At 43.5% G+C, this 20,480-nt stretch overlaps 1 protein-coding gene across 2 annotated transcripts in view; it reads right to left on the bottom strand.

Annotated features, from left to right (window-relative positions):
• MTMR2 (myotubularin related protein 2) overlaps positions 1 to 20,480 on the bottom strand; it is a 48,806-nt gene that overhangs the window by 12,232 nt on the left and 16,094 nt on the right. For both annotated transcript variants that reach the window (XM_073662162.1, XM_073662161.1), the window contains 13 exons: positions 18,990 to 19,082; positions 18,453 to 18,518; positions 17,208 to 17,302; positions 16,004 to 16,114; positions 15,807 to 15,908; positions 15,608 to 15,691; positions 15,343 to 15,492; positions 14,784 to 14,972; positions 11,495 to 11,680; positions 10,695 to 10,901; positions 10,511 to 10,603; positions 9,905 to 10,018; positions 8,819 to 8,995 (listed from right to left, as the gene is read on the bottom strand). In XM_073662162.1, the coding sequence (XP_073518263.1) occupies positions 8,819 to 8,995; positions 9,905 to 10,018; positions 10,511 to 10,603; positions 10,695 to 10,901; positions 11,495 to 11,680; positions 14,784 to 14,972; positions 15,343 to 15,492; positions 15,608 to 15,691; positions 15,807 to 15,908; positions 16,004 to 16,114; positions 17,208 to 17,302; positions 18,453 to 18,510 (1,566 nt within the window). In that variant the 5' untranslated portion in view covers positions 18,511 to 18,518; positions 18,990 to 19,082. The remainder of the gene's footprint in view (positions 1 to 8,818; positions 8,996 to 9,904; positions 10,019 to 10,510; positions 10,604 to 10,694; positions 10,902 to 11,494; positions 11,681 to 14,783; positions 14,973 to 15,342; positions 15,493 to 15,607; positions 15,692 to 15,806; positions 15,909 to 16,003; positions 16,115 to 17,207; positions 17,303 to 18,452; positions 18,519 to 18,989; positions 19,083 to 20,480) is intronic.

The raw sequence follows: 20,480 nt of genomic DNA, 5'->3' as shown, positions 1-20,480 counted from the left end.
GCCTTAAAAAATGACGGCTTAAGAAGTCTGCCTTTGAATTTTCTTTCCCTTTGATGTGGAGGGCTGTTAAAGAGAGGAGATGGTGTTCCGAGATCTGAAAGAGATGATCCGCCACTCTCATTAGCGATCCAGCACGAGTACCCCCCTGATGGTTAATATAAGCTACTGCTATATTATTATCGGACAGGATCCTAATGTTCTTATTGTGAAGGAATGGTAAGAAATGATTAACAGCCCTATCAACTGCCAGTAGTTCCCTAGTATTAGAGGAAAGAGCTCTCTCAGCGTCCGACCAGAACCCCTGGGCAATCATATCCCCCAAGTGAGCTCCCCATCCATGTAGACTTGCGTCAGTTGTAATTATTTCAGATATTCTGACCACCCAGGGAACTCCTCGAGACAAGTTTTCTAAATTCACCCACCACAGTAGAGAGTCAATAGACCGGGGAGATAGGAACATCCGTCTCTCCAAGTGCCCATGTAACGAGACCTCATTCTGTAGGACGTCCGTCCCACTGTAAAACTCTGGAGTGGTATTGTGCCCACATTACCCCCGGCAGACAAGATATCAGGGTACCAAGTAAGGACATTGCAGCCCTAAGGTACATGACCGGGTTCGCAAGAGCTCCTTCCACCAGCCTTTTGACTTTCTGTTTTTTGGCTTCTGGAAGGAAACACATCTGGAGGTCTGAGTCTAGCATGATACCTAGGAACTGCTGTACTCTCGAAGGGACTACCCTGGATTTCTCCAGATTTAGGATCCAGCCCAGGCCTTCCAGAATAGAGGAGACCAATTTAAGACGGCCTTATGGACCAGATTCAGGACCTCCACTTGTAGGGCCATCTGCTCACGTGTTGAGGACCGGTTTGGGGTCAGGACGAACCTCCCACGAGGGACTCGCTGAAAGTCGAGTCTCAGGCCGGAACCTACCAGACCAAGGATCCAATTATTAGAAGAGATATTTGTCCAGGCAGGTAAGAAGCCCAATAACCTCCCCCCTACCTGGGCCGCGAGTCATTGGCTCGGTTTTCGTGGGCCTTGGCTAGCAGAAGAGGATCCGAACAGGAGCCCTTTACCTTTCGGTCTACGGTCTTCCCATTTATCCTGACCCTTCTGGCGCTTATTACGTAGAAACCTTCTTTTCTGAAAAGGACGTGTGTACGTGGGGGCAGATAGGTTAGGAAAGCCCCTTTTTGTGTCACTTGCTCTATCCAGTAGCTCATCCAGAACCGACCCAAATAGATGTCCCCCTTCACAAGGGATAGCGCAGAGTCTTGTCCTCGCATGAATGTCCCCCGGCCAACATTTTAGCCACAAGGCTCTCCGGGCCGAGTTAGACATGGCGGCTGACCTTGAAGCTAATCTGACGGAATCTGCTGATGCGTCCGCCAGAAAGGCTGCCAATCCCTGAAGAAGAGACATGTCCGCCAAGATTTCCTTCCTGGGGGTATTGTTTTTAAGATGGGCTTCCAGCTGGTCCAGCCAGATCATTAGGGACCTGGCGGTACAAGTAGCTGCCACCGCGGGTTTTAGGGCTCCCGCCGAAGTCTCCCAGGTCCCTCTAAGGAAAGAATCAGCCTTTCTATCCAGGGGGTCTTTAAGAGCTCCCATATCATCAAACGGAAGGGAGGAACTCTTAGAGGCTTTGGAAATGGCCACATCAATCTTGGGGGCTTTTTCCCAGGAGGAAGAGGCCGATTCCTCAAAGGGGTACTTCCATTTGAAGAATGGAGGTAGAGCGCCCATCCTTTCCGTTTTTTTCCATTCGCTAAGGATTAAGCCCTGGATTTTTTCGTTCAACGGAAAACACCTTCTCTTCCTTTGACCCAGCCCCCCGAACATAACGTCCTGAACTGACTTCTCCTGCCTGGCCTCTGTGATGCCCATGGTGGACCGAACCATTTTAATCAATCTGTCCACTTCACCAAGGGGGAAGCAATTTTGTCCCACACCACTATCAGAGGAGGAAGCAAAGGAAAAGTCTGCACTATCTGAATCCGACTCATAGGGAGAGGATAGGGGGTCATCCAAGACTAAGGGGATCTCACAGTCCGAGTTCATTTTCTCTTTAACTCTCTTGGAGAGGACCTTGTGAATCTCTGTTTTAACTAAGTTTTTTAAACCAGAAGCTAGAGCAGGACCCTCTTCTGCCAGTGTCTGGTTTATGCACAACTGACATAGCTTTTTAGGGTATCCGTCAGGAAGAAGAGACTTGCATAGCGCACACTGTATATGCTTTGCCTTGGAGGTACATTTCTTCCCCTGATAAAATATGAAAGGGGAGAAGGGATACTATATTACTAAGTGAACTTACTCGAAGATCACTTACCCAGGCGGCTCAGGAAGAAAAAACAGCTGGTACCGGATTGGAGGAAGGACCCTTCTCAGCCGGGGGACTTTCCCTAGAGGCTGCAGATTCGCCTGTTCTACCAGAGGTATGGTGACCAGACCTAGACCCCGAGCTCAGTTTTCCTGAGGACCGGCTACCAGGACCACGTGCGCGATGCGTTTTTTGGGGCTCCCCAGACAGCCGCTGAGATGAAGATGGCGGCTGCTAAACCTGCTGCAGCTGCAACTGGACACCTTCAGACTCCATATTGAAAGAATGAAGGTTTGGGAAGCACTGAGCCATGTTACCTGATAGGTTAAATAGGTATGGGATCCTCCCATCTAGCAGCGCCTCAGCACACTCCATTTTTTTTTTTTTTTGAATTTCGCGCTCTTTTGCACATGATTGCCGAGTCGCGGTGACGTCATCGGGCCGCGACTTACCGAAACCCGGAAGTACGCGCCGCACGAGCTTCGCGCGAGGACGCATGCTGTCAGCGCTTCCACAGGTAAGCCGCGCTTTCGCGATGTACCACGCTGCGTTCACCCAGGGCAGGGCGAGGAGACAATCACCTTGGCCCTCGCCCCCCCTCCCCATACTTACGGAGGGTGATGGTGGGCTGTCACCCCCACTTGGAATGCAGACCCCACCGCACTTTTGGGGCTCAGCCAGGGCCTACACTCCCACGGGAGGCGCACCTGGCTGAGGCAGAAAAGGGGATGCCACCCCAGACAGGGGTGCAGCCCCACTGCAAACAAAAAAAAAAGAGAACCCCCAGTGCCTCAGGATGCTGTGCCTCTCCCATATAGGGGCGCACGAGCATCGGCCAACGCTGGAGCTGCCGTCCCCAGACAGGGGCGCAGGATCACAGCCGTCGCCATCCATGTTTTACACCTGCGACCGGCTTCCTCCATCAAGGACAGGAAACCAAACTGAGGCGAGAGGGAGGGCCGTCCCCTTTTAAGCCTGTAGGTTTCCTGTCCTTGGTGGGCGGATTCCCTCTCTCGTGGAGCTGTCATGGTTCGCCGATAAAGAATAATTACTTGTTTATCACAAAAATGTTACCCATTTCCCAGTGTGAAAATGTAAAATGGCACCAAAATTTGTCCCACAATTTTTGCTGAATGTAGAAATACCCCAGATATGACTGTACACGACTGCTTAGCCACACGGTGAGACTCGGGAGGGACGGAGCGCTATCTGCCTCCTAGAGCGCTATTTGCCTCCAAAGCCCCTAAGTGCCAGAAGAGTAGAATCCCCCCTCAAGTGGCCCCATTTTGGAAATTATACCCCTGCCAAACATGTGGATGCTAAATGTGGCTTAGATACACTGGGGCTCAGAAGGGAGGGGGGATTTGGATTTGAGAACGCAGAATTTGCTTGATTTCTTTTGGGGGGGGCCAGAAGCCATAGCGCTTTTCCAGAGCCTCTGTGCTACCAGTAATGTGGAAGCTCCTTTGTTTCCATTGACAGATGACAGGCCCGAGTGGGGACTTGCTTTTTTTTTGTGGATTGAGTTGAAGGTTTTGTTAGGAACATTTTACATCACATTTATCCTGTGCTCTTCGCTGAGCACTTACATCGGGGTTTCCATCTAAAGCCACGGCCCCACTATCAGTATTTTATCTTAGGAGTGGGAGCCAAAACCAGGTGAGGAACAATCAGAGAAAAGGTATAATAGAAACAAGTCACCAATTCTGCATTTATCACCCACTCCTGGTTTTGACCAAATACTGGTGGGGCCGTGGCCTAAATCTCCTGGCTTCTGTTCAGCGTGGTCTTTCTTTTCAGACGACACTTTTATGCATGCCTAAAAAGAAAAAAAAAAACTCGGATCACAGGTCAGACGGTGTCCACGGTGCCTCCATCTGCCTCATTACAGGGAATCTTCCGCCAGGGGGTTCTGTCTGAATCATGTATTTCAGAGATTTACCCCGGTGTAAGCGCTCAGCGTAGAGCGCAGGATAAATGTCAACCAAGCCATACTGCGATCTTTAGGAGGCAGAATGAACAATCAGCAGCAGGTGAAGAATTGTTTTTTTTATATATTTTATGCTGTTCCTCATACGGTATAAAAATGATTAGACTACTTTATTCTTCGGGTCGGTGCGATTACAGCGATACCAGATTTAGATCGAGCTTTTATGATTGGCAGCTGTTACACACTAAAAGGCGCTATTTTTTTTGTTGTTGCAAAAACTAGTTTTTGCATCACCATATTTTGAAAGCTATAATTTTTCCATATTTCTTTCTATTCCGATTTTTAGCAGAATTAACAAAAACGAGCCATTCAGGAATTGCTTTCTTATGCCATTCCGTGTGTGGTAACATTGATAAGGCAGCTTTATTCTTTGGGTCAGTACGATTACAGCGATACTACATTTATACAATTTTTTTGTGTTTCGGTGACTTTACACAATAAAAACTATTTCATAGGAAAAATAATTATTTTTGCATCGCTTTATTCTGAGAGCTATAACGTTAATTGTTCCGCTGATGCGAGCTGTATGGTGGTTTGTTTTTTGCGGGAAAAGATGACGTTTTCAGAGATACCATTTTCATTTACACTCATCTTTTTGATCGCGTTTTACTCCACTTTTTTTTTCCAGCGGTAAGCATAGCTACATTTTTATTTTTTATTTATTTTTTTTTTTTATGGCGTTCACTGAAGTCATTAACTAGTGTGACACTTTTATAGATCGGGTCGTTCTGGACGGGGCAATACCAAATATGTGTACTTTTTTGTTTATGTTATATAAATGTGTATTTATTAGTGTAAGATTTTTTTTTATTTTTACTATTTATTTTTACTTTTTTTTCTTAGTCCCTTTATGGGACTTTCACTTTTTTTTCCACTTTGATCACAGGTATAATGCAATGCATTATACCTTTGCAGAAAGCTTCTTTGACCATGCTCTGAGCATGGGCTAAGCAGCTTTCCATAGCATGGTGGGTCACCATGGCAGCGATCAGGCCCCCGCGGTGACGAAAATCTGAGGCTCCCTCTGCCTGCCTCCTAAATGTTGTGATTGCTCTCGATCACAGCATTTAGGGGGTTAAACGGCCAGAGGCGATGCTGGCACCATCCTTGGCTGTTAGTGCAGGAGCTCGGCCACTGGCAGCACTGAGCTCCTGCTCTGATTTGGCAGGAGGTGCTGATATTTCAGCGTCTCCTGTGCGATCATGGTGTGATCGGTCAATCAGATTAATTGACCGATCACAGCGTCCTGAATGAGTGAACTGATGGCATGGGTCCCCGCACCACTTCCCGTGCCGCTCAGCTGTAACAGCTGTCGCCACTGAACGGTCACCGCGTGTTTACATGCATCGACAGTTTAAAGACATAGCATGTCATGGTATGGGAACTAATAATAAATAGAGACCAAGCTCAACTAATGAAGAGGGGTGCCAGGAATACAACACATGTATCCGTGTAGATAAAGATTCCGGCACACCAAATAATGTAGAAAAGTCTCATATGGGTGATATAAAAGTAGATGCTTTATTTCTCCAACAATAACTGGTACAAATCGTTGTCAATATAGTTGCTCTTATTTCTCCAACATTAGCTGGTTCAAATCGTAGTAAATATAATTGCCCAACGTTTCAACTCCAGCGGGGTTTTCCTCAGGGGCATCAGAAGAGCTTAAAACCAGAGCATAAACATAAATAAAGCCATCAGTGACATATAATATACTAAATCATACAATGAGCAATATTCACCAAAATAAGAAGCATATTAATGAAAAAGGGGGGGGGGGGTGGGAAGTAGAGAAAAGTATACAGGAGGACAAAGGATGGAGGGAGGGAGAATGAGTGTAATCCATTTGAGACATACGGGCAGAGTGCTATAAAGTAAGAAATTCCAAAGATACCTAGTTACTATACTCTGCTAATTTTCTGGGGAACTTCCCACGTAACTTCAGAGTCTTTCAGGAAAAAATTACTGTGTAATAGAGAAAATGTGACTGTTTGGAACTTAATACTATTACTAAAGCGGCGCTGAAAAAGTGGGATACGATAATATGTGTTAATACATCACAACGAGAGCCTCCTGGAAAGGTACACACCTATGAAAAGCACCAGTTGTTGCTATAGTAGGGAAACTGTGTCTACCGGCAATAGTAGCTGTGGAAAGACAGCATACGAAGTGTAAGCCACCAGTCTCCAGATACCCCCTGTATTTTATTAAAAGGACATACTTGCCTGTGAACAATTATAGTAGTCGTGACCAAGGGGATATTCCTCTAGGATATGGCAAGTGTGCCTGTGATCGAAAAATGTGGGTAAATACGGAGGTATTCCTGGGGCCATGAGGACTAGGAAAAACCAGCCTGGAAGGCTCTTACCTTTGTACCTCTGGGTTAGCGTGTCCTGCCGGTGGTGGTGCAGTGTAAGGAGCAGTAGCGGTGTTTAAATAGCGCTATACTTGTGATCCACCGGAGACTGGTGGCTTACACTTCGTATGCTGTCTTTCCACAGCTACTATTGCCGGTAGACACAGTTTCCCTACTATAGCAACAACTGGTGCTTTTCATAGGTATGTACCTTTCCAGGAGGCTCTCGTTGTGATGTATTAACACATATTATCGTATCCCACTTTTTCAGCGCCGCTTTAGTAATAGTATTAAGTTCCAAACAGTCACATTTTCTCTATTACACAGTAATTTTTTCCTGAAAGACTCTCAAGTTACGTGGGAAGTTCCCCAGAAAATTAGCAGAGTATAGTAACTAGGTATCTTTGGAATTTCTTACTTTATAGCACTCTGCCCGTATGCCTCAAATGGATTACACTCATTCTCCCTCCCTCCATCCTTTGTCCTCCTGTATACTTTTCTCTACTTCCCACCCCCCCCCCCCCTTTTTCATTAATATGCTTCTTATTTTGGTGAATATTGCTCATTGTATGATTTAGTATATTATATGTCACTGATGGCTTTATTTATGTTTATGCTCTGGTTTTAAGCTCTTCTGATGCCCCTGAGGAAAACCCCGCTGGAGTTGAAACGTTGGGCAATTATATTTACTACGATTTGAACCAGCTAATGTTGGAGAAATAAGAGCAACTATATTGACAACGATTTGTACCAGTTATTGTTGGAGAAATAAAGCATCTACTTTTATATCACCCATATGAGACTTTTCTACATTATTTGGTGTGCCGGAATCTTTATCTACATGGTACAGGAACTGACACCCGCTCATGACGTGCTATGTCCATCATTGGGCGTTAAGGGGTTAATAGACCGGACTTTTATGCATGGTGTAATACCAAATATGCTTATTATTTTTTATTTTTTTTTATTAATTTATTTGTTTCTGGATGGGGAAAAGAAGGCGGATTCAAACTTTTATGTTTTTTTTTCTATTACTTTTCACTTTTTTTTTTTTTTTTAGCTTGTGACTGGTGTAGTGAATCAGATCTTTGGTATTCGGCAGTGTTCACACAGACACGCAGTTTTTTGTGCAAACATGAAGGTTTATTAAGTTCATAAGCTTCCAACAAAATGCAAAAGAGTCTTTTCTCCAGCAAAGATGTATAACATAACAATAAACAGTCCCATAGATGGTACGGGCTCACCCAATTAAATCTAAGTGCTGCTACTTCAGCAGAGACTGAGCAACATATACCAGGTCTTTTCCCTTTCACTCTGAGACACAAGTATCAGAGGTGTATCCACCGCTACTCCCAGGCACTTATGAGGAGCATTGCTGCCCTTTTTATATCAGCTGCACCTGCAGGACTGGAGGGTGGGAATGATAGTCCTGCCCATCTCTTCTAGTCCTTCCTAAAAACCTGAACCCATACTGGTCCCCTCTAAGCACCTATCAGTACTTTAGCCTGCTTACCAGGTTTCACATCCATGAGGCTTGCCACCTCGATGATACCTCCCATCGGAGATTCTGCCAGCTGCTTGCCTACATACCCTCCCCATCTGCCCAAAGCCATGGGTTGGGCACCTTCTGCAATCACTTCATGGGGTTCCTGCCATTTGGCATGGACCTTACGCCCCACTTAGGGGATTACAGCTATCTCAGTAATGGGAAAGTCTGTCTTCACTGAATACAGATTTTACCTCAGAATTGAGAATTTTGATAATAACTGATCAATTTTGGCAGAAAAAAAAAGCTAATTTTTCTGCCAAGATATATTACACAGTCATTTATTTTCATGTGTATTATTAATTTATGAAATAAAAATTTAAGAGATTAGAAAATGATAGCAGCATTTAAGTGTCAAGTACTGGCTGTACAACACAGCTGGCACCTGCACTGTGTGGAAAGGGCTCAGCTCCTGCTCTATACACCCACACCCTCCCCATTACGTCCTAAGGAGGAAAGCTGCTAAAACACGGCCACTTCCTGTGCAGGGAATTGCAAAACAGCCCTAATAAAGTAATTTTTCAAAATTTCTTCCCATCTTAATCCCAATTTTACCCAACAAAGTATCTACAAGTATCATGACTAAAATAAAGAAGGATACACACCGGAAGTTTAGTTCTTGGATTCCACCTTATGTAGTATCCAGTCCACAACTGCAGATGTCTAGTGCTGGTCACAGGATACAAGACGTGGTCAGAGTAATCCACAAAGAAAGGGTTGGCGAAGTCTTCAAGTTGGCTGTTGATATAGGACCACAAAGAAACGGTCTCTTGTAGTATAGACTAAAATAGGGAATCACAAAGAGGAAAAAAAAAATCACAAACTGATTGCAAAAACTACTGAAAACTAATTAAAATAATCGAAAATAAAAAAGCAAAAAAAAAAAAAAACACAAATGAAAAATTGACAGAGGTGATGTTTTATGGTCATTTTGGTACCAAACGAAACTGGGGGTTGATGAATTTTGCACAAAATCAAAAGATTCTCTTTTCTTTTTTTCCACTTTCACATTTTTTGTGGCCTCTTCAAGCAAAAAAGAAGCATGATCATTAGTAGTCTTCAACTGCGCAAAAATAAATGAGATTTCGAAGGACTGAAAGAACATTTTTTAACATTTTTGCAAAAATATCTGGATAAGAAATCCATTCCTATAATGCCGATCAAAAAAATACCAGACAAAACCAAATAAAGTTTACTTAAAAAAAAGAGCAAATGAAATAATGGAAAAGATGCAACCATAACAGGCACTGTTAGAACCACATGTCAGGGAGGAGTCGGCAGGCCCCCATACACATTAGAATGTTGACTGTTCCCTCCGAAATCAATGGGTTCGGCCGACTTTTATATAATGTGTATAAAGTAATTTATAAACATTGATGACAAAAGTTTCTTAATTTGACAAATATTTCTTAATTTGGCTACATCGTAGGAGCGGAGCAACAAAATAATGGAAGTGCTCCACCTCCTGCATGACATCACATGCGATCAGCGGATCAAGTAACTATAATTTTTGTGGACAAAATACCTGCCTATAAACTGCACGTCGTCTTGTGTCAATGTAGTTCAAATAGGTGTGGTGCAGTTTCTGGAGGAAAGCAGGCATGTTTTAATGTTATTCTGCTCTTGTACACCCCCCTTTGAAATTATTACGTAGATCATTCATGGTTATCGGTCATGTGCTCGGATCTCACCTCTTCTACTCTCTGTTGCTCGCTGTCACAGAGAAATGTCCCAAACAAGCAGCTGTACAGATGATCCAGAATAGTCAGGAGGAAATGCTCGTTATACTCGAAGGCGTGCGGGAACTTAGGACATAGAAGAAAGAAGATTAGTGACGTGTGTATTCCTCATGCTCCAAAAAGGAGCCGTGGGTGACGGCAGGTAGGAAGAGGTTGTCCAGCGCGCACAAACTACTGCACTGGGTCTTATGAATCGTTTCGCTCATCTCTACTCATTATACTTTAGAGAAAAATTGCTGATTTCACCAGGACCAATCGACCACCTAAAATGTATGCGATATTCCCAGGTCTGCCCTGACAATTGATATGGATGGAGAGAAGTATTAGACACGCTGAATTTCAACATCTCATCCTTTAATTCCCCCATTGAAAATACATGCAACCTCGCCAAATCTAAGCATCTTTAGATTGGGCATGCAGGATGTCCACAGGCCCAATTTCTGGATTGTCTGCGCATCGGTAATCGCAGAGGTTTCTGGCAGCTGCTTATCCTCATCTGCTTATGTAAGTAAAGGCATATCCTCGGGGAAACCGAGTGCTTTATCTCTGGCACCATACCTGTCGTGTCATCTGCCACACACAATCAATAAACTGTAGGAACACCGGGGATCTGTCGGCATCTGGATGAGTCTTGTTACCGTGTCCGATCCTCTAAAATGACATAAGCAGTTGTCAGGCTGCCATTATTAAAAATAAGATGTGTTAAAGGCAAAGTAATTGCAAGAAATAGATTATCACTCACAAGGAAGAATTTATGCCCGAAGCTCAGCCATTCCTTCTCCACCAACACTTCGAACCCCCGGATGGTCCGATAATAGCCATCAAGCATGAGCATAGCCAGCGAGGTGAGCTGCGCGGTGCGATCCCAGCCGTCGCTGCAATGGACGACTACAGATGTCTTCCCCGACTCCACTTTGTCAGCGATTCTCAGCGCACTGGACATTATGCACTGGAAAGGAAACACCACATATTAGCCGGTCAATTATATTTTTTATTTGCATTTATAATACGTGTATTTGGGGCTAAAAAAACAAATAAATGTTACAATTGGTTTTCATTACAAATTGTGCACCAATTTGGCTTTTAAAGGTTCTTTGTTTTCCTGCATATTCAGTTTTGATGTGATCTGTGGTCATAAATCAGCTAGAAAAAAATAAATAAAGACAGTAACTCCCCGGCCGGCTCACTGACAGATTCTCATTTAACTCATTCTGCAACCAGCAATAGACAATGCAGCACTGAGGCTATATAAACGGTGCAACATTTTTAAGGAAACTCAATTGCAAAAATTATTTCTAGCCCCAGATACATGCATTTAAGAGAAAAAAAATCCCAAAATGTGGGCAACCCTCGGTGATAAGTTGATTAAAGGGCACCCTGTTATTAAGCCCCCCAGCTATTAGCAATGGTGGCACATGTTTGGGACCCCTGTTCTTGTTATCGTTGGGGGGCTCCAGCAGCCATCTTCCAGCGATCATACATTTATCTATTTTGTGGAAATGTAATAAATATTGTTTATGGGACAGCCCCTCTAATGCCCACCTTAATATGCTCCAGCCAGTGTGTGGACTCTAGGTTTGACAGCCAGTGAGATTCCTGAATGATGGGGTACGAGATCTCCTTCAGCTTTCTCAGAGACTCCCTCATGACGTGAATATTGTGGATTTCTAGGAAGACGAGCTCTGCGTTCTGGTAGGCATCCTCGCTCTCAAATCCTCCACCTTTCGACTGAAGAACAGACAAAAATAACACGGTTTCTACCTATTCTATACATTTAGCAAAAATTTTCCCCTCATTTTGAAATAGCAAAATAATGTGTGTGCAATTCGGCAATAGGTTTTTGGTTTTCTTATTTACCATCTTCACTATATGGTAAAACTGAACCGGTACTATGATTCTACAGGTCAGTACGAATATGTAAATACTAAACATGTATAGGTGGTTTTTTTTGTGCTTTTTTTTTTTTACGTGGTGAAAAAAAATTCAGAAAATTGTGAAAAAATAAATACATTTGCTTTTGTCTCCATTTTCATTTTTCATGATATAGGGCTGTATGAGAGCTTATTTTTTTGCGCTCTGAGCTGACATTCTTATTGATACAATATGGGGGTACAAACAATGTTTTGATCACCTCTTATTGCATTTTATTACAATGGTACAAAAAAACCCTGTAATTTTGGCGTTCTTGAATTTGTTTTGCTTATGATGTTTACTGATCAGGTTATTTTTTATATTTTGATTGGACTTTTCTGAATGCCGTGATACCACGTGTATTTTTTTTTTTTAATATCTTTTATTTTCAATAGGAAAAAAGGAGGATGACGTAAACTTTTGTGTTTTCTTTTAATTGTTTTTAAAAAATATTTATTAGTCCCCTTAGAGAACTTGAACCTGCAATGGTCTGATCGCTTGTACTATACATAGTAGGGCATCAGCACAGTTATGTATAGAGAAAATCACGATCTCCTATGAACACCAGCTAAACACTGACTTTCACAGGAGAATGGTCATGACAAGCACGGGAGTCTTCAGCAACGTCATGCGGGCGCGTGTTAAACACCGCTGTCAGAGATTGACAGCAGCATTTTACATGTTGACAACCGCTGCTGTCAGAATAAATCAACCATCATCTGCCGGGAAAGTCAGGCATACAACATATGACGTAAATGTAAGGCATATATCGTGAAAGGGTTAAACATGGCAACTGCCAGGACATGCATTAGGGCTAGGACTGTGTGAAGCAGGAGACAAGGAAGATGTTTTTCTTGTCCTTTAATCCGGCTCCACTTAGTGTCCTGTCAGATTGACTGAATGGAGGAATGTGCAGTCACATTGCCCCTGTCAGGTTGACTGAACGGAGGAATGTGCAGTCACATTGCCCCTGTCAGGTTGGCTGAACGGAGGAATGTGCAGTCACGTTGCCCGTCAGGTTGGCTGAACGGAGGAATGTGCAGTCACATTGCCCCTGTCAGGTTGACTGAACGGAGGAATGTGCAGTCACATTGCCCCTGTCAGGTTGGCTGAACGGAGGAATGTGCAGTCACATTGCCCCTGTCAGGTTGACTGAACGGAGGAATGTGCAGTCACATTGCCCCTGTCAGGTTGGCTGAACGGAGGAATGTGCAGTCACGTTGCCCGTCAGGTTGGCTGAACGGAGGAATGTGCAGTCACGTTGCCCCTGTCAGGTTGGCTGAACGGAGGAATGTGCAGTCACGTTGCCCGTCAGGTTGGCTGAACGGAGGACTGTGCAGTCACGATGCCCGTCAGGTTGGCTGAACGGAGGAATGTGCAGTCACATTGCCCCTGTCAGATTGACTGAACGGAGGAATATGCAGTCACGTTGCCCCTGTCAGGTTGGCTGAACGGAGGAATGTGCAGTCACGTTGCCCGTCAGGTTGGCTGAACGGAGAAATGTGCAGTCACGTTGCCCCTGTCAGGTTGGCTGAACGGAGGAATGTGCAGTCACGTTGCCCGTCAGGTTGGCTGAACGGAGGAATGTGCAGTCACGTTGCCCGTCAGGTTGGCTGAACGGAGGAATGTGCAGTCACATTGCCCCTGTCAGATTGACTGAACGGAGGAATGTGCAGTCACGTTGCCCGTCAGGTTGGCTGAAAAGAGGAATGTGCAGTCACGTTGCCCCTGTCAGGTTGGCTGAACGGAGGAATGTGCAGTCACGTTGCCCGTCAGGTTGGCTGAACGGAGAAATGTGCAGTCACGTTGCCCCTGTCAGGTTGGCTGAACGGAGGAATGTGCAGTCACGTTGCCCCTGTCAGATTGACTGAACGGAGGAATGTGCAGTCACGTTGCCCGTCAGGTTGGCTGAACGGAGGAATGTGCAGTCACGTTGCCCGTCAGGTTGGCTGAACGGAGGAATGTGCAGTCACGTTGCCCCTGTCAGGTTGGCTGAACGGAGGAATGTGCAGTCACGTTGCCCGTCAGGTTGGCTGAACGGAGGAATGTGCAGTCACGATGCCGGGACCTCTGTCTTGTGCTTCACACAGCCTGTCCTTCTCCTACTGCCTGTCCTCTAAAATCTAGGATGGGGTGTAATTGATGATAGCGGCCATCTTGGAATCCTGATGAAGTGTGGTAAAGAATACCTTTTTGCTATGTAAAAATATTTAGAATTTTTTCTTTATAAATGTGCAAAGCAGTCATCAAAGCAAAAGGTGGCTACTCTGAAGAACCTAGAATATAAGACATATTTTCAGTTGTTTCACACTTTTTTGTTAAGTCTATAATTCCACATGTGTTAATTCATAGTTTTGATGCCTTCAGTGTGAATGTACAATTTTCAAAGTCATGAAAATTCAGAAAGATATTTAAATGAGTAGGTGTGTCCAAACTTTTGGTCTATACTGTATATATATATATATATATATATATATATATATATATATATATATATATATATATTCATCTACAGTATATTACTATAAAAAAGTTTTAAAAAGAAAATTAGAATCACCCTTTAAAAATACATATATGTAGGGTATCGCTGTGTCTGTAAATGTCCGATCTGTCAAACTATAGAAATTAACCTGATCAGTTAACGCTGTTAAAAAAAAAAAGTTGAAAAGCCAAAACTATATTTTTTTCCTGTGACCGTAGCACCACAAACACTAAAGCAATAAGAAGGGATCAAAATGTTGTATCTGTCTCAAAATGGCATAAGAAACCCCATCAGATTACCACGCAAAACACAAGCTCACGGCTCCATCGGTGTAAAAATTTCTCAAAAAATGGTCACACAAGCAAATGGTTTTTTTTATGAATTTCTACTTCTTTTTTTTTTTTTTTTTTTTAAAAAAAACCCAGAGCCATGACTTACCTTACTTGCTATGGCGTTAGCACTAGGTCTTGCATCAAATATAAATATTTTGTGGGACTGTGCGTTGGCGTCCATGATGGACTGCAGATACTTCTCATCCTCCTTGCACCTTTTGCCGTTGACTCCTGGCATGGGCTGGCTGCACCGTACGATGGTAGCCTGAGTCTCCGGATGAATCCATGATAAAACCTAATTATGAAGGAACCTTTATTATAAATATCACCCAACAGGGGGCTTTAAAAAACTCTTAGTACAAATGTACGCTTCGTATCATCTTGAGACTTTTAAAGGCACCCAGTGTGCGATGCCTTGTGCTGAGCGGTGAACGTTGACCTGCAGATTTCACCCTTTGCACTACATAGAGAAGATCGTGGCAAATGCGCAGCAAATTCTGCATGTTAAATAAGTGGATTGTGTAGGAGATTTTGATGCTGATTTGCTGCATTGATTCATAGCAAAATCCACTGAAGAAAATCTGCAGCTGAAAATTTGGACTTCTCAATATAACCTCAATCCTCCTCTTAAAAATCCCCAATCAGTTTTATACTTATGTACACACGGGAATCCGATCTTTGGCCCTGAATGCGGCCACCCTCCGTAATTCCTCGTCAGACATAGTTACTGGGACGACGAGTGTTGCCGGATAGCTGTCACATAGCTCGTACCGATCGTTCAGTCTGGAAATTCTCCAGCTTTCATTGGGTATCCCCTGCAAGAACAGGTAGAAAATAATCACTGAAAAGTTCCAAAAATAAATGGAAATAAAGTTCTAAACATCTCTCCATATACCGCAGACAAAGGTAAAGGCCTCAATCCCCACTCACCTGCCTTTTGTACTCTGCTATGGGGTCATAAACTTTCCAGCCGTTTTCAGAGAATGTTTCTTTATACTCGAAGGCAAAGAAAGTCTGGTAAGGAGGAAGAGTGACGGGTTATGTTTAAACGAGAAATCAGACATCTTATTTTTTTTATAACTTAAAGGGGACCCGTTAACAGACAGTGTGATTAAAGGGGTTGTCCTACCAATTCGTGACTTAAAGGGAAAGCGTAACCCAGGAGGCTTTCAAACACAGATTTTCGAGTGCGTCCATCTTGCTTGTAGGCGAATCTCATGTTTCTTATGTCCTTTAAAAAAAGTAAAAAAACATAAAAAAAAGTCAGAACTGGAAAAATATGTTTACTGGATAGATTAACCTGTCATTTATGGCATAGGGTTTTACCTTGCACACAATTTCCACCCCGTGAGAGTTGTCTCCGCGTCCGGCAGAAACGGTGATCTTTTCTATGCGACTTATGATTCCCAGAGGAGCGTCCAGTATCAAGCGATGGTCCTGATGGGAAGACAACCTTTACCACGGCGGATTTCACTGCCACTTGCCGGACAATGATTTAGCAACGATGAACCCTACTCATCTATAGCACAGGATGGCAGAGCTATAAAAGCAAAAATGAAGGGGGTCCGGCAACAAGGACCCCTGAGCACAGGTTGTCTTTGGTATTGCAACTTCAATAGAGCAAAGTTGCAATGCCACACACAACCTGTGGACAGGTGTGGCACTGTGTTTGGAATGAAGCAGCCATGTTTTTTTAACCCCTTTAAAAGGTGCCTATAGATATGTCAGAAGGACACTCATTCGAGAAGTAAACATGCACGCTGAGCTCGGCAGAGCATGCATGTGATCTTAATAGGGAGAGACTAGTTATTTCTTATAGGAACGTGATCAGGCATGTTGAAATTCAACATGCTCTATCCTATCTAGCTACACCTGTCTTATCCCCACTAATCTGTTGTCTAACATTAAAGTTGTATTCTAATTTCAGCATATTAATCCTTTGTAAAATATTTCGCTATGTTTTATCTTCTATTTTTTTTACACTGTCTTCAAGATCTCTGCTTGCTGTCACTCAATATTTTACTCTCGGGGATAAAAACTGTCTTGATCGTATGATGGATACAAGGCTGCTCAGCGCAGTTATCTGGGCCGTGACCATTGCACGACCAGGTCAGGCTACATGGTGACTTTGGTAGTGACACAGATCTTGAGGCCATAAATCGCTGTATGCCCCTGCTACATTGCGCAGCCCCGTACAAGTGAATGGGGTCACATTGCGACCTGCAAGGTACTGTAACTTTAAAAAGTCAACCAATTTTGACTTTTTGCAACTTTTTTGTTGCGGTACTTTACGGGAGGCGATGCAACCCAATGCATTGTGCTGAAATGTAGATGGGGCATTCAGTGATGAGACGTGCGTTGCTGCTAAAGTCGCTGTATAGCCCCAGCCTAAAGGTGGCTATTAAACGCCAGTAAGTAGAGTTGTTGAAAACTGTTTAACTGGTCAGATTCCAGCTCACATTTTTCAGACAGGCAGAGTTTGCTCTGACCCACTGCTTCACGTTTTTCGATTTTACCCCTATAAACGTACCCGTTCTAAACTCTTGAAATACAGTCTGTAGTTGGTGACTGTGAAGCTCCCACGTATGGCTCCCGTGAACGGACAGATGTAAGATATGTCCTTCGCTGTAAGAGAGAATAAAAGGAGTCAATATCAAAATGCAACTTAAAGGGATTGTCCACTTTATGGGACATATTTTCTTTCTTACTTAAATGCATGTATTTGGAGATAAACATCTTTACAAATGGGTTACATTAACATTTTTTCCACTGCTTGCCTTCTATAGCCTCTGTGTCTATTGCTCGCTGCATAATGAGGTAAGTGAGAATCTATCAGTGAGATCGCTCTGAGGGTCTGACCGGACAGTTTCTCACTCTATCGGTCTTTTTCTAACCTGCTCTCAGCTGATTTATGCCCACAGGCCACATCAAAGATGAATGTGCAGGAAATGAAAAGCCTGTAAAAGCTGAACGGTGCAACATTATTAATGGAAACCAACTGCAAAAATAATTTTTATCCCCAAATACATGCATTTTGGAGACAACCCCTTTACCAGATAAATAACCCAAAATTCCAAATAAAGTTTCACGCACACAGTGAAGCAGTATACCCAGACCCTGTACGGCTGCACTCACAGACCCTCGAGGTCTGTATAATGCACCAGTGAGCGTTCAGTATGGATACATAGGAAATGACAGGTGTCACATTATGGACCTTTATAACCCTGGGTGCCCCAGCTCTATAGGTGATCACACAAATTAGGCCACCACTGAGACAGCAACGAATGTGTACCGACTTGTTCAGAGTCTCCCTGATGGTAGACGTCGGACTATAGAAGGATTGGCCATGCTGGATTTCAACATGCCCAATCCTTTGCTCTCCATATGCACATGCATGGGGCTGGGAGTAATAGCCAAGGCCAAATGTGGGCTCTGCTGTCCATTTAAGGTGAGCAAGGAGTTTTTTTGACATTTGTGCCAAAGTACAATTAGGCTGCGGGCTTCACGGTGACTTTTGCTGCAACCAAGGCTGCACAGTCAAAGATCTGTGTGTAAATTGGGCCGCCTTGGCTACCTCAACAAGCAAGTCGCAATCAAACCCGGTTGGACTTTGTACTGATTGCTTGTCACGGTACCCCAGGGATAACAGTGTGACCCCCTTCACTTATATTGTGCTGCAATGTCGCAGTGACACATAGGTCGCACGGCCATAGATACCTGTGTCGGAGCCAAAGTCACCGGGTAGCCCTAGCATTAGAAATACTGTCTGCCTCACCCATGTCTTTAACCACCTCTCCCGGTAGCAGCAGCAGCTCCTCCATCCCGGCAAGCATGATGACAGCTGAAAAGACATTAAAAAAACACCATATTTGATAATGAACTATAAAGCCGATACATCTATCTTCTGCTGAACCCCAGACGATCACAGCAGCTTCTGCAGCCAGAAGCGAACAGTGTAGAGAGCGCCACTCTGGATGATGTGTAGTGGCTGTTCCTGGGTACTGCAGCTCAGGTCACATTCACTTCCAATAGGAGCTGAGCTGCCGTATCGGTGTATGGAGCTGTAGTGTCCCGGTTCTGAACACTATGTACGGTCGGTCGTCTGCCGCAATCAATGATCACCGATGATTTCTTGGTGTGCCCCGTTTTCCCCTATGGATCTAATCTTGATCCTAAAGATAGGGCCGCGGTTGGACAACCCCTTTAAATAATGGCTGATGCCTACAGGCTGGTGAGGAGTGCTTGCGCTCCCCCAGGCTAAGTTTTGCCAGCTCTGGCTAGGAGATGAGGATAACCCCTTTAACAGACTCACCTTTGTAAATGCTACTGTGGTGTCTGTGCAGGGAACTCGTATCTGGGATGCGGGAGAGTCACATCATCATCATCCTCCTCCTCCTCCTCGGTCCTGTTGACAGTAAAGGTGTTATTATGGCTTCTTACTGTCCCACTCACACATTTCTGTTCGCTAAACCGGTTTCTTTGTCGGTGATGCACAGAAGACAGACTGAGGTTTGTTGTCCCTGAGAGATACTGCTGAATGTAGAGGTATATTTATAAAGGGTGTGATCGCCTCCAAACTAACCCAACCCTGAGCTTTCCCAAGGTGACCACAAGTGTCATACAAAACAGAAGGGACCAGAGACGATGCACCGCAGGACAGCGCTGATCTCCAGCTGGTGTGAAGCTACAACTCCCAGCAGGCTGCTTCTTCTATTTCACAGCACCTAGAAGGTTTCTAATCTGCACTGATAGGTCTCTCCCTATACATGGAAGCAGGGAGAAGACTGTCACTCCATGGGGGCAGTGAGAAGCCGCCGGAGACCCCCCAGTCGACTAGTCTCCCATGCGGCTCGGTCCATGTTTCTCTGAAACGCCGCAGCGTCACACATACCTGGCGGAGACCGTACAGCCAGTGCCTGACACGTGCCGCCCGTAAACGGGTCCGCATATATCCGCTGACAGGTTCTCTTTAACCAAAAAAATCTGGCCCTTATTTTCCTCCAAGAACCATAACTTTTTTTTTTTTTCTGACCTCATGAGCAAATGAGGACTTGTTTGTTTTTTTGGGGGGTGGAGTTGAGTTTTATTTCTGACTGATACCATAAAAAGTACTGGGAAAAACTGCGAAAAAAATATACACAATTCTGCAACTTTATTTTTTGGATTTTGTTTTTAGAACTTTTATTGTGCGGTAAAAATGACCCCAAAACATGATTTTCCAGGTTAGTACAATTCTGGTGATTCCAAACTTTTATTATTATCTACGGTAAATGGTAAAAAGAAAAAATTAAGAACTTTGTAAAAAAAAAAAAAAAAAAAGACTTTCACCGCAATTTTCTGAGACCCATCATTTTTATTTTTTACATTTTGGCTCAATGGACCCCTATAAAATGACAGTTTTGATTTATATTAATGGCGCTATATAAATGAGTAAAATAAATAAAAAAAATAAATACTGTTTCGGGTATGATCTTGCTTTTTATTACATTTTTGGTGGAGGAGCCTTAACAACACAAAAAAAAAATAAAGAAATAACAGAAATAATAATGGTAGGAGGTTTTTTTTTTCTTGACATGGTTTATCATTTGGGGTAATTAGTTTGATATTTTCGTTATATGGGCTGTTATGATACGGCCAAACCAAAATATGTTTTTTTTCAATAGGAAAAAAAAAGCAGCAATTTAAATTTCTAGTTTTCCTTAATTTTGATAAATATAATATTTAATATATAATAAATATTTAAAAACAAAATATAAAAATTAGTTTTCACTATTTTTTTTTCTTACACCCCACGGGATGGAAT

The sequence above is a fragment of the Phyllobates terribilis genome, unplaced genomic scaffold (assembly GCF_046119375.1).
Source record: "Phyllobates terribilis strain yellow unplaced genomic scaffold, ASM4611937v1 Scaffold_2__4_contigs__length_985480577, whole genome shotgun sequence".
In the NCBI taxonomy this organism is placed as follows: Eukaryota; Metazoa; Chordata; class Amphibia; order Anura; family Dendrobatidae; genus Phyllobates; species Phyllobates terribilis.
Note: the sequence above shows the minus strand (reverse complement) of the source record. Positions and strands in the feature narration are given on the sequence as shown.